This window comes from Erpetoichthys calabaricus, chromosome 2, assembly GCF_900747795.2.
Source record: "Erpetoichthys calabaricus chromosome 2, fErpCal1.3, whole genome shotgun sequence".
NCBI classification, from domain to species: domain Eukaryota; kingdom Metazoa; phylum Chordata; class Cladistia; order Polypteriformes; family Polypteridae; genus Erpetoichthys; species Erpetoichthys calabaricus.
Genome location: NC_041395.2, coordinates 280349257 through 280368340, shown reverse-complemented (window position 1 = coordinate 280368340; position 19084 = coordinate 280349257). Strand labels below are relative to the sequence as shown.

General features: G+C 36.7%; 1 protein-coding gene across 1 annotated transcript in view; it reads left to right on the top strand.

Moving 5' to 3' along the window:
• The window catches only part of wdfy4 (WDFY family member 4), a 204653-nt gene that overhangs the window by 110433 nt on the left and 75136 nt on the right, over positions 1–19084 (top strand). Inside the window, exons 30-38 of the mRNA XM_051923799.1 lie at positions 516–682; positions 4602–4721; positions 6163–6324; positions 8047–8235; positions 8867–8993; positions 11130–11287; positions 13359–13597; positions 16617–16738; positions 16867–17058. Of these exons, the coding sequence (XP_051779759.1) occupies positions 516–682; positions 4602–4721; positions 6163–6324; positions 8047–8235; positions 8867–8993; positions 11130–11287; positions 13359–13597; positions 16617–16738; positions 16867–17058 (1476 nt within the window). The remainder of the gene's footprint in view (positions 1–515; positions 683–4601; positions 4722–6162; positions 6325–8046; positions 8236–8866; positions 8994–11129; positions 11288–13358; positions 13598–16616; positions 16739–16866; positions 17059–19084) is intronic.

The following is a 19084-nucleotide window of genomic DNA, read 5'->3' as shown; positions in this document are numbered from 1 at the left end:
AGACAAAAAAACTTTAAATTGAGTTGTTTTGCTTTTACTTAGCAAAACATTCTGACAATGGGGTAAGCAAAATTTGCTTGACAAGATTTCTTAAAGTAAGCTAAATAATAGTAAATACAAATTTTTGGATAAGTCAATAAATCTTACAATAAGGAAAACAATAGTTAATGTCGTGACATCAATACTTTTCCACTTGCTTAGATTTCATTTTTCGCAGTGTCATAGAATCTTGTGTGCTCAGATTTCCATTTATTACAAAAGGTTCCTATTGTTTCCACCTGATGCTTGTTGGGATGGGCTCCAGTTTTCCCATGACCCAGTTCAGGATAAATGGATTTGGAAAATGGATTGATGGACAATTTTAATTATGATTTTTAAATAATAACTGCTGTCAAATAGAAAGAGTTCTTTTTTAATTTGGAAATCTTGGCTGTATTTGATTATTATGGAAGTAATTTATAGTGACATCATATTTTCCTGTGAGCCACTGTCATTTTCTTTCATTATACATCTAGACCCGCTGAAAGGTTATCCTGCTTTGACTGAACAGACAATATACATATCACCAGGCTTTAAAGTACTGCAAAGTCTTTTGTGTCATCATATACACATTTCCCAAATCTACTACTTACTGGCAGCTTCCTTCTTGGGAAAAATCACTTTTGAAATCTCACCTGAACAGGTAAATTCATATTTTCAACTGTATTTTAGTCAACTTAACAAAAAAATCATAATCAATATAATTTTTTCCAGACATGTGCTCATATTTCTCAAGCATCTCTACCCTAACTGGCTTAAAAATCTCAGTCTAATAGCATTTTCTCAATTTACTTATTTTAAGAAACTACAGTACTCCTAACTTCACCAGGATTCAGGAGTGCTTATGAGCTGTCCTAACTCTATAGGAGCTACCAGAACAGGGTTTTCAGGTAGAGATCAGCATGCCCAATTTGGGAAAGACTAACTGCTTTGGAAATGCTGGACAACAGTGAACTCATTAAAAGATATTAATTTGACAGAGATAGAATAATATTCATAACAAATCTTGTATGTCACATCACATCTACATGAAGAAGAAGTCATGGTCTGTCAGCCAAAAAGAAAGTGTTAGCAAGGTTAAGTTTTTCGGCCATGGGTAAAATGCAGCCTTGCAAAAGCAATGATTTGAGTATGTCCCAGCCTTTTCTTGAATTATGCACTAATCTTTGAATGCCCTTACAACATTTGAGGTAATACACAGATTGATTCATTTCCACATCACTCTGCATGTATAATGTCTGGATTTGTAGGAGTGATTTATAGCACACACATAAAGGCCATTACTGCTAGTGTGGATACAGTACTACAGTATCTGCTGTCTCGGCACACTGAGAAATAAGCTTTAGAGCCGACCAGAAGATGCAAATAAGAAAATAAAACAAACAAAAGGTTGATAAAAAAATGAAATCAAAGTGCAAAATGGCAAGTAGAAACTGAAATCAAAATAACAAAAAAGGGGTCAAAACCAAAGTAATGTGCAAGGCGAGCTAACAAGGTTGATTATGCTTTTTCTTTAAGAGATTTGGTATCCGCAGATCAGACAAGGAAATGAGCTCAAAGCTGTCCTTTTATCTCGTCATTTCAATAATCATGGGTCTAACCTCAGAGGCCACAGACCTAGAAATGCCGGAAGCAGAACTAACAATGGGAATCAAAATGGTGGTGTTTGAGGACCCAAAATGGAGTACAAGACATTGCTAAACAAAACAAATAAATTGCAATTACGCAAATAGAATCAAATCATGAAAGGATCAACACACAGGTGGATATGAATGCAAACTATATTATTCTTAATATTTTTTCGAAGTGGCCAGTTTAATGCATGACTTTATAGTGGCATAAGTCTTTTTTTTTATTTGAACGTAATCACGTCCCCCCTAGATGTCATCTTCTTGGAGATGAGGGATGACCTCAGAAGAGATGGATAATGACTCCTTTTCCAAATATAACAACTAGTTCTCAGCTTTCTTACTTGATGATGATGATTATTATTACTGTGGAACCTCGGGTCACGAACGTCTCAGACCACGTACAAATCAGGTTACGACCAAAAAGTAAGCCAAACTTTTGCATCTGTTCACGACCACACACTCAGTGACGAGCAAGCCAGTTTCCCTTCCGGTTCGTATGCGCCGATGATTTCCTCATGTGTTCAGTCTCTCCCTGTGCATTCCCTGTGCAGCGAGTGAGCAAAAGAGAGAGAGAGAGAGTGCGAGTGAGAGAGCCCAAGCAGAAGAAGTAAACATTACAGAAGAAGTAAGTAAACATTTAGTTTGCTATTACACTGTGCATTATATGGTATAATTAACTATTTTTGTGCTTAAAAATCTTTAAAAATATATATATATTTACATACAGCTCATACGGTCCTGAGCGGATTAATTGTATTTACATACAATCCTATGGGGGAAATTACTTCGGGTCACGACCAAACCGGGTTGCGACCAGAGTTTTAGAACGAATTACGGTCGTGACCTGAGGTTCCACTGCATTATTAATTTTATTATTGTCTTTGTGATAACTACAAAAAACACATTCATAGTTTCCAAAAAAACGACATACAGTAATCCCTCGCTATATCACGCTTCGCCTTTCGCGGCTTCACTCTATCGCGGATTTTATATGTAAGCATATTTAAATATATATCGCGGATTTTTTGCTGGTTTGCGGATTTCTGCGGACAATGGGTCTTTTAATTTCTGGTACATGCTTCCTCAGTTGGTTTGCTCAGTTGATTTCATACAAGGGACGCTATTGGCAGATGGCTGAGAAGCTACCCAACTTACTTTTCTCTCTCTCTTGCGCTGACTTTCTCTGATCCTGACGTAGGGGGATTGAGCAGGGGGGCTGTTCACACACCTAGACAATACGGACGCTCGTCTAAAAATGCTGAAAGATTATCTTCACGTTGCTACCTTCTGTGCAGCTGCTTCCTGAAGCGACATGCTGCACGGTGCTTCGCATACTTAAAAGCTCGAAGGGCACGTATTGATTTTTGATTGAAAAACAAACTCTGTCTCTCTCTATCTCTCTCTCTCTCTCTCTTTCTCTGCTCCTGACGGAGGGGGTGTGAGCTGCCGCCTTCAACAGCTTTGTGCCGCGGTGCTTCGCATACTTAAAAGCCAAACAGCCCTATTGATTTGTTTGCTTTCCTCTCTATCTTTCTGACAGTCTCTGCTCCTGACGCGCACTCCTTTGAAGAGGAAGATATGTTTGCATTCTTTTAATTGTGAGACGGAACTGTCATCTCTGTCTTGTCATGGAGCACAGTTTAAACTTTTGAAAAAGAGACAAATGTTTGTTTGCAATGTTTGAATAACGTTCCTGTCTCTCTACAACCTCCTGTGTTTCTGCGCAATTCTGTGACCCAAGCATGACAATATAAAAATGACCATATAAACATATGGTTTCTACTTCGCGGATTTTCTTATTTCGCGGGTGGCTGTGGAACGCAACCCCCGCGATGGAGGAGGGATTACTGTAAAGCTTTCATAAGTGGCATTTTTCAGCTCTGGGTGTTGTAAAATCATGTCATCATTCATTCTCAAACATGAAGTCTTACTCCTCGCTGGGAGAGAATGGTGTAAGGCACTTCATAAATACTTCTCATGTCCTACTTCAAGATAGGTCAAATTCTTATTCTAGTCAGACTTTTGTTGCAATTCCTAGTAGTAATTTGGTGATTTGCTTGATAAATATGGGCACTGTTTTTCATTTGATTATGGATATTTGTATTGTATATAGTTGAGATGGTGGATCAGTGGTTAGTGCCTTATATGGATCATAGGATCATGCATCCAATGTTTAAATCCTGTTCTAGACCATTTTCTATGTGGACTTTTCATGTTTTTCCCAATTCTGTTTGGGTTTTTCTTCAGGAATCCCACTTGTACTCAAAAATCACAAAGGTGATTGTTGGGTTAATTGGCGACTTTACCTTTGCAATATACGACAGTGTCCAAGAGTGAGCCCTGATGGGGTTGGTTCCTGCCTTGGAGTCTGTGCTAGGAAAGGTTCTAGTCATCTGTTTCCTTAGCTTTGAACATTTTGAGAATGTTAGATTACAGGAGAATGTGTTTTGATATGTTATAAGGGAGATAAACACACTTTGCATTTAAACAGAAAACCCTACATTTTTATGTCCTTTACAACCTAATATACTCATTTGTCTGATTAGTAGATGTATACAAAGTTGCGATTGTCTGCCATTTTTCTTAACAAAAACAGAAAATAAATATAGGGTAGTTTTCTTTGAGTATTCTGAATATCATGGTCATACATGTTTAATGATATTTCTCCATTGATTGACAGCTGTCTTATATATCAACACATGTTATAAATCTGAAGTTTTATCTTTTTGGTTGATGGAGCATGACATCAACATTTTTCCAAGGTGGAATATTCTTTTATGGTAACTCAGTGTAATTAATATTAAATGAAACTATTATTTTTTCATGCATATTGCATGAGTGTCCTTGGCCAAGACACCATTATTAAAGTATATTATAAAAATATTATACAAAATGTTCTAATAAAAAAAATCCTATATAAATTCCTTTTAGGTCAATTTGGATTCAGTACTTCAGTCTCTCATAGAAGGCATTGATGAAAAAGAAAAGGTTTGTTTGTGTGTCAATATGGCTGTTGTTCTCTTTGGAATGGTGAAAGCCATATTATCCAAGGTAAGAAACTGAATGATTTTAAGTTTTCTAGTCATTTTACTATTACCAAATAAAATAAGACTTTACAAAAGTCTAAGCAGGCGTGTGGCGCAGTGGTTAAGGCTTTCGACTTCAATCCCTGAGGTTGTGGGTTCACATGACACTAGGTGACCCTGAGCAAGTCACTTCACCTGCCTGTGCTCCAATTGGAAAAACAAAAGAAATGTAACCAGTTGTATCTCAATTGTTGTAAGTCACTTTGGATAAAAGCATCAGCCAGATAAGTAAATGTAAACAAAAACTGAAAATATGCTGCAATATGTAAAAGTTGTTGAATCGCTTTGAGTGGTTCATTGTTTTGTCTTTGTACACCTCTAGTTTCAAAGCACATTACCCTGAAAACCAATTGGCTTTAGTTTCCATAAATGAAATGCTTGTGTGTCAAGCTAATCACACTGGTATGTGATGGGTTTTAGTATTCCTTTAGTGGTTTATTCTTTTCTTGATATTTTAATGCCAAAGGCAACTTTTTCCCATATTTTGAAAAAGAGCTCCTGACATGAAGGCCATGTTTCAGATTCTTAAATTATTTTATAAACATATTGATGTAATAATGATATTACATTGAATACAGTCTAAGGGCTGCTGGCATGTTTAAGTATTGTTAGGAGTAGTTGAGGGGCACAGTTGGTTTCAGAAGAGAGAGTAAGAGATATTCTGGCAGCAGGAGAGGTCCTGCATATGCTATTGTTAAAGCACAGTAGCCACTAGTAGGTGGTACCTTCGTATGTGTTGGATAACAAGCAGCGTCACTAGGACAGGTGAGAGGAAGTTGCTGTATGGGCAAGAATCTATGACAGTTCTCCAGAAGAGTGGAGTGTTTGGTGCAAATCAGTGCTCCCAAACTGCTGCTGCCGATGTATAATGTCTGATAACAGAATTTAGACCTTTATTTGGTATATTTATTATCATGTTTGATTTTTCTGACCCTTCTTTGACATATTTTGCCTATGTTTAAAATTTTCTTCCTAACTCAAAGTTAGATGGACACATACACACACATACACGCACACCGACACTTGTCCTTTTATTAAAGCAGATAAGCTGATTTCTGTCCATCTAGCAGTTATTGTATGTTGGAAATATTTAATGTTAACATTTGCAATGCATATAGTAATAAAATGAATTGTGTTTTTCATTCCAGAAAAAGGCTCATCACAAATATTAGCACTTCTTTAATGTATCCCATTCCAAATTGAATATAACAGAGACATAGCAACTGCACAGACACACACACAGTCACTTGTTCTTTTATTAAGATGGATTTTATTAAGGCTGTTTGAAAAAGTAATTGTGCTGAGTGTTACATTTATGAATGTGTCTACAATCTAAACACTTAATACAAAATTCTCTTTAATATCAAAATATTTCTCCATTAACTTTTACACTTTTGTCCCTTTAGTCTGTTACAGGTACTGAGGAATCATGGGAAAATCTCTGTCCTGGGAGTATCATGAAGTTCTTCTGCTTGGTACATAACATATTTCCAAGGGACAAACTTTGGTCCACTCCAAGATTTCTTGAAGCTTTAGCTGATACAATTTTTCCATGTTCTTCACAACAGGTAAGAACTTTGGAAGAGTTTTACCTACTGTGCATATTCATATTTTTTTTTTTTTTTTGTTGTTGTGTGGGTTTGGTACGATGGATAGGGCTGCTGCCTCGCAGTAAGGAGACCTGGGTTCGCTTCCTGGGTCCTCCCTGCATGGAGTTTGCATGTTCTCCCAGTGTCTGCGTGGGTTTCCTCCTGTGCTCCACTTTCTTCCCACAGTCCAAAGACATGCAGGTTAGGTGCATTGGCAATTCTAAATTGTCCCTAGTGTGTGCTTGGTGTGTGTGTGTGTGTGCCCTGTGGTGGGCTGGCACCCTGCCCGGGGTTTGTTTTCTGCCTTGCGCCCTGTGTTGGCTGGGATTGGCTCCAGCAGACCCCCATGACCCTGTAGTTAGTATATAGCGGGTTGGACAATGGATGGATGGATGGATGTTGTGTGGGTGTCTAAATATATTGTAAGTAAGATTGACACATCTATTTGACCCAAGTATAAAGCTGCCAATTATGTAATACAGTATATCAATGGCATATAGGTACCAGGCATCTTTTATAACGGAGGAGGTGACATTTCTGTTTACCTCATGTTAAATTTTCTTCCTCTTTTGCTTGCTTTCTTAGTGTGTTGTTTTTCTTCCAACCTGGACATTTTCCTTTCATCTCCTTTTCTTAGTTCATTTGACTCTTGGTAGACACTTTGAGTCCACTTTAAAGTTTAGAATGTGTAATTTGTTGTCCCAACATTCTTCATTCCATGCATTTTCTAAATTTTAGCATTTGTCTGAGCCCCAATAGTTATCATCTAAGATGTCATGCTTCCACCATGTAGCATTATATGTCTGGATATAACTGTTGCATACAATGCGAGAACGTACAGGTGCAGTTTGTCTCAGAAAGGTGTTTATTTCTGAACCACCGATCCTGCCAGACACTCACCCTCTAACCTCAAACACTTTACGGCCAACAAGAACACACTGTCATTAAATGTACATATTGCAAACATAACAATAATCTGGCATACTTTTAAGTTGTGGTACAGCATCCTATAGCCAAAATGAATAAATTATACTCTTATTTCAAAAGTGAATGAAAATGCAAGAATAATGAGAAACGTGTTTCTCTTTCACCAGAGAATATCAGTCATATATTAAACTACTTTTGATGTAATGGACTTCAGTAAAAAAATGTTTAGGGTGAAGATAAAACATAATGAAGTTACAATTAAATTTTTTGTTAAGATGGTTTCACGGATGAAAAGAAAAGGAAATGTTTAGATTATGTTGTTGCATCCCCCTGTGGTAGGTCATCCATGGTTGATTTGTGCTGCTAACTCTATTATCTGTTGAAGAGATACTGGATTTAACCCTGTACTGGATAAAATAAGTTTAAAAAAGAATGAATGCTGTCAATACTTTTCTCCTAGCTCTGTTTTCTTCTTTTTTGTAAGCCCTCTTTTATGTATTCTGTCTATTATGATCTCAAGTAAATCTTACAATCTGAATTGATTTTTTTCCCTTGCCTATAACTGAATTGTAAAATTGAAAAAGGAAATTAATCTACTGAAATCTAATTTGATATAAATTAGTTTTAAAATTTTCATAAAGTAGGCAATTTTATATAATGTTAGACCTTTGTGTTGGCAGACATGTATTTATAATTAAATTAAATCATATTTGCTAAGCTATTGTCATCTTTTAAATGTTGGAAGAATGTTTTTGTTATTGACATCTAATTTAGGTCTATTTGGCTTCATCTGGGCAAGTCAGTTCTGTACTTTCAGAGGACTCCTGTAATCAGGAGACAGTTTCCATTGACTATTCGCCCCCTGGCAGGAAGCAAGTGTGCAATTTCATGAGGATTCTGTTGATGGATAGTCTCATTAACATCACTGCACAAAAACAACACCCATATGAAGTTATTCTAGAGGTTAGTGGTTTATACATTTTTTGTAAATAACTGTAATGTTTTCTGTATCTCCAAACTAAAAGAATTATGCAGCCTTTTTATGCCTGCTCTTTCTGCTTTAAAATAAGTCCTGTAATAATTTCATAAGTTCTATTATATACTTTGCATTTTTGTAATATTCCTTTTTGCATTCAGAGCATTTTGTGTTAGCTTAAAATGTTTGGCACAAAATTATCTTGTTCTGTATTTAAAATGCATTGAAATCTACCTTTTACTTTAAAATCTATCTTCACTCATTTCTTTTAATACTTTGAAAGCTCTCCCATTGAAGTGTTATGATATTACTGTAGAGTGCAAGTGAGTATGCATTCCTATCAGACTGTAAGAATATTTATAATTTGATGAACATTATTGGGACCTTGGCAAGTTAAGTACAGTTCCTGACGCACATGTCTACAATCTCAAGTCTAATCCCACCTGAGGGGCAAAAGTATTTAGCTTAGTTAAAGATAATTGCTACTGTAAGTTACCTCAACTTGAATGTCCAGTCTTCATATTTGGTCTTTGATGAAATGATGATTTCTAATTTGTACCACTTTGCTGGCCTAAATATATTTTTAAACTAAAAAAATGTTCTTTTTGTTAATCTTAGTTTTTTCCAGAAAAAACTACACAGGAGCAAATATGCAGCTACCAAACAGAAATTTTGGAATTTCTAATGGATATAATTCGTATGACCTGCCAGGAAGAAGGAAAAACAACACATTTGACAAGAGGAGGTGAAATTTAATGAGGCCCATGCTTTTTCATCCATCAAGGACAATTGCTCACCAAGAGATTTAATTCATTGTTAGCACACACAAAGCAGTCTTTACTCGTTGTGCTTATAAATTTGAAACATACCATTATGAGCTCTTGAATTTTTAAACAATGGCTATCATTGCCAACATCTTAAACTAGACAGACAACCTTTGCATTTGCCCTGGACAGCTAGACTCAAAAATCCTATTATCCTGGACAAATCCATAGGCAGTGGTGGCTTAAAATAACCTCTGATGTTGATTTTCATGTATTGTACCATACTAATGATTTTACCTTTTTCTGTCAGTTGTGATAAAGGTGCTATATAGCGCCCGACCCAGCACAGACTGACACAGAGGCACGTGTAAAAATACAACACAGACTTTATTTTCTTCAGCTGAAGGGCATGTCTTCCCCGTGAACCCCCCCAGCCACAACACAGTCCCAAAAGCACTTATCTCAACAACACAACTCTCTACCTTGGCACCACCGCTCCTCCCAGGCAGCCTTGTCCTCTTCCTCCCGATTCTGGCTCCTGAGTGGTGGATGCTGGCCCTTTTTATAGCCCACCCGGAAGTGCTCCAGGTGGTTGATCACCTGTTGCTATTTGCACTTCTGGGCGGGGCTGTAGAGGTGTCCAGGTTGGCTCTGGGATCCATGCAGCACCCCCTGGCGGCCACCCCAGATCCCCACAGGGTTGTGGAGAACTCCATCTCCCATGGAACCCTGCGGGAAACTGAGGCACCATCGTCAACCAGGGAGGCTGCCACCAAGCGTCCCGGGAGAGGTACTGAGGAGCCCATGGCTGCTCCCCCGGAACATAAGTAGAAGGGGCGACCCGGCCGCCTGCCACACAGAGTATGATCAAGTCTAATAGCAGAATGTGGAAAAATTAGTATGACATTGAAATTTTCAGAAGTGCCATTTTTTCATATTGCCATAAAGTAGTTTAATGTTAATTTTGACCATTTGAGTATACCTATTTATAGAGATCTCCCTTTGTCGGGTAGACCTATCCAGTACTGTTTAGGGCCCTTTTTTACGTATGGGTAAGCCAGAATTTTTTTAGCCATGGATTCAACAAGGTGCTACATATATTCTTTACTGGCCCATGCTGACTTGATAACATTACACAGTTGCCAATTCTTCAACCGTGTGTGTCCCATTCCACCTTATCCTAAAGTTGCTGTATTGGATTGATTCATATTTTAGGCTGCCTCGGTAAATTCAAGACATTTTCATTTTCATAAGGCCAGCTTTAGGCGATGCATGCTTTCTGACATAGCACATTATTTTTGTGGAAGTATCCATCTTGAAAACTAGTAGATTGTGGCCATAAAGAGATGCACCTGATCAGCAACAATGCTTAGGCACACTGTGTCATTCAAATTATTATTAAGAGTTTAAATGTTTTGATGAAAAGATGTTAGTAATGTTTAATATTCTAAGTCCTGAGATATGTACAACATATTCAAAACAAAAAAAAAAAAAACAGTGACTTTATAATTGCAAAATCTGAAACAGGGTAGAACATTACTACAAGTATCATTAAAGAATTCATAAACACGTAAAATTGCCTGCCATACTGGAGACTAAAAAAAGAACATTAGCTGTAAATTCCTTATCGTCAGTATAGTCAGAATTAGTCTTTGTTTGTTTGTTTGTTTTCACTACTATAATCTAATGCTATTCTGTGTCACAAAGGGAAGTTTTAATGCTATAAGTGAAATTAAATTCTTATTCAACCTTTATTTCTCCAAGCTAAAGTAATCTTTAATATTTAAATAGCTCTCCCATAAGAAGACAGCGTCTAAATTCACTGAATCAAGATGTCATACAGTAGCATTTTATTTTTTGTTTTCAGTTTATGATTGAGACCCATGACATTCCAACTAATTCAAGTTTAATAAATGGTCATAATATTCCAATGTTTGGTTTTTATACTTCATGTACTTCTCAGTTATGTTTTATGGTGATGGGTAGTGAGTTTATGCTATGAAAATACTACACACATTTTCCTCATACATGAATTTACAGTAATGTTTTAATGTTTAAAATAGATTTTATATGATTATACGTGTGAAAGTGTAAATATAAACTTTGTGTTTTCATAGATGATAAGAAATCCATCTCTAAACAACAAGGAAAGATTGCTATATTGATTGAAAATGTTGCTCTTTTCTCCAAAAAGTTGGTTGAGAAGCTTTACACTGAGATGTTTTCCACAGAGCCTCAAAATATTCTCATTTTCATTACCGAACAAATTGTTGTGGTAAGTTTCATTCTTGGAAAAACTGAAATACTTCTCATCTGATCATGTTGTACCTTTACAACAAGAGGCATACAATAGATTTATTTATTGTGATATTACTTATAATGTTTTTTAAATATTTTTTTTATTGTGAGGTAATTCCCCATCTATAATGCTTGCTAGTTTTTTCCTGCTTCAAGTGCACATTTAACCTTTCATTAAGAAATACATTTCTGCGCAAAAACAGAGACCAGTGGGGCTTTCTCCAAATCGAGCTATATGCCAATACTGTACTGTTGTAGAAATGTCAGCTGTTCTAAATTAGCTGAATTCTTTAGAAAATGTATGTTGTTTCTGACAGCTCCAACTAGATATAAGTAACATTTGAGCACTTAACAGAAAACCAAATAAATACAGAATCTATATGGATTTGCATTAATAAGTAAGTATCTTAATTTCTTATCTCATCTCTGATATTCTGTATATGTCAAACCCACTTTCATTATGAAAAGTATTCCACAGTATCCCTTTTTTCGTTACTATTAGAAAGTTTTTCAGATGGTTATGCTCAGAAAAAATTATAATATACAGAGACTCTTGTGGGGTCAGGCCCTCAAAACAAGCACTAGCTAAAGATGGCTGCATTAGAGGCTTGGCAGAGAATCACCAGATAAGATACTCAGCACCCGGTGATATCTTTGAATCACAGACTTCAAGCAGTCATTGCATTCAAGGGATGTGCAACAAAGTACTAAATATGACTGCTTTAGTAGATCTGCCATTGCTACACCCTAAACATTATGGTGCCCTGAAATGTAGGTCTTGTAATTTGTACATGGTGTGACCGAAATGTATGCAAATACCATCCATCCATCCATTTTCCAACCCGCTGAATCTGAACACAGGGTCACGGGGGTCTGCTGGAGCCAATCCCAGCCAACACAGGGCACAAGGCAGGAACCAATCCCGGGCAGGGTGCCAACCCACCGCAGGACACACACAAACACACCCACACACCAAGCACACACTAGGGCCAATTTAGAATCGCCAATCCACCTAACCTGCATGTCTTTGGACTGTGGGAGGAAACCGGAGCGCCCGGAGGAAACCCACGCAGACACGGGGAGAACATGCAAACTCCACGCAGGGAGGACCCGGGAAGCGAACCCAGGTCCCCAGATCTCCCAACTGCGAGGCAACAGCGCTACCCACTACGTCACCGTGCCGCCTGTATGCAAATACCCTTAAATTAAAAGTCAGCAATATGCACTTTAATCATGTCTGAATTGTTTGATGCGTAATTTTAAACTGTGGAGTAAACTGGTAAATAAAAGGAAAATGTGTCTTTATCCCAAACATTGTGGAGGCCACTGTACTGTATATGCTTGAAGAGGATAGATTTCACGTAATCCTAATGCTCCTTACAAACAGACAATTTTCATATGCACCTGGTATGGTTTGTTTCATTTACAGATTCTCTGTATTTTACTTAAATATTCAGCAGCACTTCTAAAAGAAAAGAAAATTTAAAAAAGGGCACCTACAAAGGGCTCCTCACTGCTGCTTTACTTACAAGCATTTTTGGTTTGTCACCTCACCCTCTCGCACAATTCTTTCATTTGATTCCCAGTGGATTTTTGAGTATAGAACACAAGCTAAGAAACATTTGTCTATGAGAGAGCATACTGTGTGTGCATGTGAGCAAAATGTCAAGTTACGTCAAGTGAAGTCAGTCAGATTTATGGTCATGTGTACGTAGCACAGTGAAATGTCTCAAAGGCCTACAAATTCTTATACTTGCATGTTCTCTGATTTGCATTCATTTTTTGTACTGTATATGTTCAAAAATTATACCCAAGAAGTGTTCTATCAAAATATTTTAAATAGCTAAATACTTTTTTCAGTTAGTTCAGTTTTAAAGCATTTACATGTTAGATAGTTTAAAAGCTCACAGTGAGGGTTACTGAGCAAAAAAAAAACAAACATTGTCATAAAAATCATGTGATCCTAGTAATAGTTAATGTAAATATAATAACTGCTCATATCAGCATCTAGTTCTGTGAAGGATGTTAATATTTATTATTATTTTCAGGTAATGGAGAAGGCATACTCTCAAAGGGAAACACTTATTAGCATTCTGTATAACAGTTTAAATAGAGTTATACTGTATTTTCTGTCCCGATCAAGACAGTCATTATCAGATCTTCAAATGCTTGTCAACACGTTAAAAGTCTTGCAAGAACAATGGGACATTATCTTTGCAACCTACAATTCAAATGTGAACTTCATTACCTGTTTAATGCATTGTTTGATTCAAATTAAATCAGGAAAGTAAGTATCAGAATTCATTATTTATCATATTAATTTATTGTGCAATTAAAAACATCATTTGAATGTATTACGTTTATTTTTCTGTTATGTTTGTTTTTTTTGCCTAATTTTTTTAATTATACCAGGATTTTATAAAAGAAATAAATTGTAATATTGAATAAAGACTATTCTTCCAAGTTTTTTTTTTTTGCTTGAATAGTAAGTTACTACATAATTCAATAGTCACTTATGCAAATCCTTTTAATCTTCAAATGTTGTAATGATTTAAATATATGTGTAATCCATTTAGGAACATCTTTTACATTATTTGGAACTGATTTAAAGATATCTGTAGTACATTTAAATATATTTGACATATGAGACAATTTACCTTGTACCAGCTTGAGAACTGTTTTGGAAATTAAATACTGTGGAATTAAGTGCTCTATAGCGCCCCTTGAACCCACCAGACAGACGTCCAGGACACACTTTTAAAAGCACCAAGAATACTTTCTTTAATATTCTTCTATAAAGTGCACAAAGCACTGCACACTCCACAATTCATCCAATAATAAATCAATACAATAATCAATAATAATAAATTACACAATCCTCCAACTCCCAGCAGCTCCGTCACACTCCCACCCAACTCCAGCTCAGTCTGCTGGGGATTCCCACAGTCCTTTTAAAGTCCATGACCCAGAAGTATTTCTTCTCCGGGTCAACGCCACATCTTCCTTCATCAAGTGTCCCAGAAGTACTGCAGGCTTCCGTCCTCGTGACCCCGAAGTACTTCTGGGTTGACGTCATCGTAATATCCCCCTGGTTCTTGGTGAGCTCCCCCTGACAGCACCCAACAGGGCTCAAGAACGGACTCCATGACCCATGCTGCCCATCCAGGGGAGCTGCCATCTAGAGTCCCGAGGAATGTATTGTCCTGTAAAGGCTGTTTTCTTCATTTGAGGGTCGTCCCGGCCGGATTGAAATGCCGGTCGTCCATCACAATACTTAAGCACTGATTCCAGAATAAACTCCTGCAAAGGATAGAAATGCAGTATTTTCTGCTAGCCAGTGCTCAATTAGTCTGGAGTCTAGACATGAACTGAAGTGAAGGCTCCCTAGCATTGAGCTTACATGAATAGAACTATGGAGAGTGAGAAGAAACAAATAAATAGAAAAATGGACAAAGCAGGCCCAACTTTAATGTATATTATATGTACGTAGGGGCTGTTAGGGTCTAGTTTATTGTTTTATTTATATGCTTGTTCACATTCTTTCCCTATATCAAAATAAAGACACCATTCAATTTCAGTCAAAATGAGATCCACATTTGACAACAAGATATTTTTTAATAACAAGTCATTTGTATGAAAATATTAATTCTGTTTGTGAATAATTAGAGACCTACTGGAAGTTGTATGAATGCCTTTGTACTATACCTCATTTTTTGAGAGAACCTAATTTGGACATGAATTTCTCCATTTGATATTTTACCTCTTTTTAAATTAATGACGTCAAGGCCTGTTGAGCAATTTCCTTTAAGCTTGCAAGTTATGTTGTGTCTTTTGTTATAATAATTGTGATCATTTAAATGTATATCTACATATATAATGGCAGCTTTATTCATGTTGTCTTTGACATTCCATTACGAAGTATTTGTACAACCAGTTATTTAATTGTATGGACACATACTGTATGTCTAATGAGATACTACAATAAAAAAAAGTTCTTTTAGGAAAGGATTTTCTACCCATGAGAAAAGTCTATTAACTTATCTGTTTACTAGCTGAACAATAAGTAGCCCGCCTGCTGTGGTATAACAAACAGAAGGAGAAAAAAGCACTTCTCTCTGAAAGTGCACTTCCCTTGCGGACTCACTAAACTTTTTTTAAGGCAACAGACATTTGCAAGCATAATGTGTAGAGCCAGACGGTGTAAATGGAAAATAAGGAGCCAAGTGTTGCATTGAAGCTGATGTCACTGTGTGTGAAACATAGCACATGACTGGAGAAGGTTATGACAAAATCCTCAGTAACAGAAAAGAACCCACAGTGTATACTAGTGTGCATTAAAAACAACAACCGTCGATAGAAAGAAAGAAAGAAAGAAAGAAAGAAAGAAAGAAAGAAAGAAAGAAAGAAAGAAAGAAAGAAAGAAAGAAAGAAAGAAAGAAAGAAAGAAAGAAAGAAAGAAAGAAAGAAAGAAAGAAAGAATCAATGAATCAATGATTTTTATTTGTCCCAGGATAGAAATTTATGTTAACGAAAACACCTGTAAAGGAAACTCCATTTGAATTGGCAGGATATAAGTGCAATTCCATCATGATTTTAGTATTGAGAGAAATTATGGTGACCCTTTAATATTTTATACTTCAGGAGTGCAATGGTCTCAGGCAGCGACTGTGTGCACTGTACTTTGGATATTACAAGTTTTGACATCCTCCCCTCACACTGACATTAGTTCTACATCAGAGTAGTCCTAGTATGGGGTTTAAAGGTAAAAGCAGTCTTCTGTAAAATAACAAGCAAGTTTAGAGAGCGAACAGAGAGAGAGAAAGGAAAATGGGAGGAAAAAAATTAAGATTATCATTTTAGATTCTGACTTCTCTTAAGTACCCAGCTCAGGACATTTTATATAAAGATGTTCTTATTTTACTGTCTTCCATGCATAAAGTATAGCAAAACATCTGTTTTTAGAAAGACTGGAGATGTTTACAAATATCAAGCAGGCCTTACCTTTGAGATTCTGCTGAGACTGTGCTGAATTATTATTGGGTGGCTGAAGGATACACTCAAAATATTAGTAAATCATGTTTAGATTTGATTGTAGAAGTTAGTCAATGTCATTTGTCAGTTTAAACCCACAGTGAATTAAACCTAGAAAAAACACTGCATATCTTCTGCTCAATGCTTAGTAAAGCCAGTATAATACTGTAGTAACTGTATCTACAATATCACACACTTGAAAAGTTATTATGTTTAAAACTGTTGTCTTATTGCAACATTTTTTTTATTATTTATTTGTGATATTCATATTTTAGTGATCCTGATGGCTTTGGATGGAAAGTTAACAAAAAAAATGCAAAACATTTTTTATTTAACTTTTTACCAAACAAGAATTTGGATACAAACATTGCAAGTGAGATACCAGATGCATTTGCAGGTAAATTACTTTCTAAAATGCAACCTTTCAAAAATATATTTGTTTTATCCCTACTATTTCAACTAATCTTGTGCTAAAAACTGTTTGATAATGTACAGACTAAATTTTTATTTTGTTTTCCTTTCTAGTTCAGTCAGAACTCTTATACTTATTAGAATGTACGTGGAATAAAATGCTGTCTGAGAGAAGACACACTTTAGAAGATACTTATAAAATTGATCTTTCAGTAAAACAAGGACACACAGCAACTGGAGTGAGCATTTCTGAAATTACACCATTGTGGGAGGAAACAGCTAATAAAGCCTGGCAACAATTTGTAGGTGGGTTTTTATTTTTCATTCATTTCAATAGAAGTATTGATTGGCGAAATTCGCCAAAGTGTTTTTTGAAGAGAATATGCTGTGTTCACCACAGACCTTGTTTACTGAATATTTTCCTAGAAATCATTGTGCGGCCATCTTAGATTAACACTTTTAACCCAGTGGCCTTTGTGAGGCTAGAATGACATCACAGAGCAGTAGCAGCCATGCACAGAACTTTCATGCATGCGTATTTTAAGCAAACTCCACCTTACATTTAGGTCACTGCCTGATCTGCTTCACACATGCATGACGTCACTACTCCAGCCCAATCTGCACCCCACAAGAATTACACACAAAAAAAAATCAGTATTTTTGTTTGAGGGGTAGATTATCTGACAATATTGAGAATATCATGAAAATACTTCATTGTTCTGCATGTATTCGTTATACATTGTATCTTCACTGCTAGCTTAAGCATATTATGCTCCTCAGTAGGTAGCGCAGTTCTGGTACTGACAGGCACAGCCCCCTGAGTATAAAATACTGATCCCTTGCATCACAGTTTCTCTGGGTGTGCAGGTATGTATCGCTACACATATATTATCTGCCGGTACTCCAAATCTCAATAAAGGAGGTGCCAGTAACCCAAACCAATCTTTGAGTTGGCCTGAGCCGCAGCCAACTTGCCACCTGCCAAGTCCATATAAGGGAATGAATGCATACACAATAAGCCATAATCAAAACAAACCTTAGGAGCCTAACTCATAGATCAGGTTATACTTTTGGCCACAACTATCAGTTCAACATAGTTGGCAGATACCTTTCCAGCCCTTGGGGACACTTGAAAGACCATTGCACTATTAAAATTCACACAAAATAAATTCAGTCCCTCTTTCCCCATTGACTCAATCCATTTTGCCAAGTCCAGCAATGTTCCTGAACATTTCCATGATTTTGCCAAGCTCACAGCAAAGCAAACTCCAGTGTTTGCTCATCACTATTCACTAGAAACAAATGATAATACTGGATTAGAATAGGACTTCGTTGTTTTTTTTTTTCATGTGCAGCATCAGGCTGTAATGGAAGTGTTTTTGTTTAATCAGTGACTTTGCTATTGCAAAAATCCTTAAACAAAGGTGTCAAATATTCAAGGGTCTGAAACGTGTTGAAAATATTTATTTTTAAATAACTTTTTTAAATATATTATCATATTTCTTTGAAGAGTCAACCTTTCTTGTTTGAAATACATGTAATTTGGAAAGTGAAGCTTTCCTTTGTACTTCTTATACTTCCAAATGGTTTACTTTGTTGCAGCATATACACTCACCAGCCACTTTATTAGGTACACCTTGCTAGTACCCTTTTGCCTTAAAAACTGCCATAATTCTTTGTGACATAGATTCAACAAGGTGCTGGAAACATTCCTTAGGGAGTTTTGGTCCATATTGACATGACAGCATCACGCAGTTGCTGCAGATTTGTCGGCTGCTCATCCATGATGCAAATCTCCTGTTCCTCCATGTCCTAAAGGTGCTCTATTGGATTGAGATCTGGTGACTGTGATACCATTTGGGTACAGTGAACTCATTGTCATGTTCAAGAAACCAGTTTGAGATGATTTGAGCTTTGTGAAATGATACATTATCCTGCTGGAAGTAGCCATCAGAAGATGGGTACACTATGGCCAAACAATTCTCATGTAGTCTGTGGCATTTAAATGATGCTTAATTGATAGTAAGAAAATATCCACCACACCATGACACCACCACCACCAGACTGAACTATTGATACAAGGCAGGATGGATCCATGCTTTTATGTTGTTGACGCCAAATTCTGACCCTACCATCCAAATGATGCAGCAGAAATTGAGACTCTTCAGACCAGGCAACGTTTTTCCAGTCTTCTCCCAATTTTATTGAGCCTGTGCAAATTGTAGCCTTAGTTTCCTGTTCTTAGCAAACAGGAGTGGCACCCGGTGTGGTGTCCATCTCCTTCAAGGTTCGACATGGTGTGCATTCAGAGATACTCTTCTGCATACCTTAG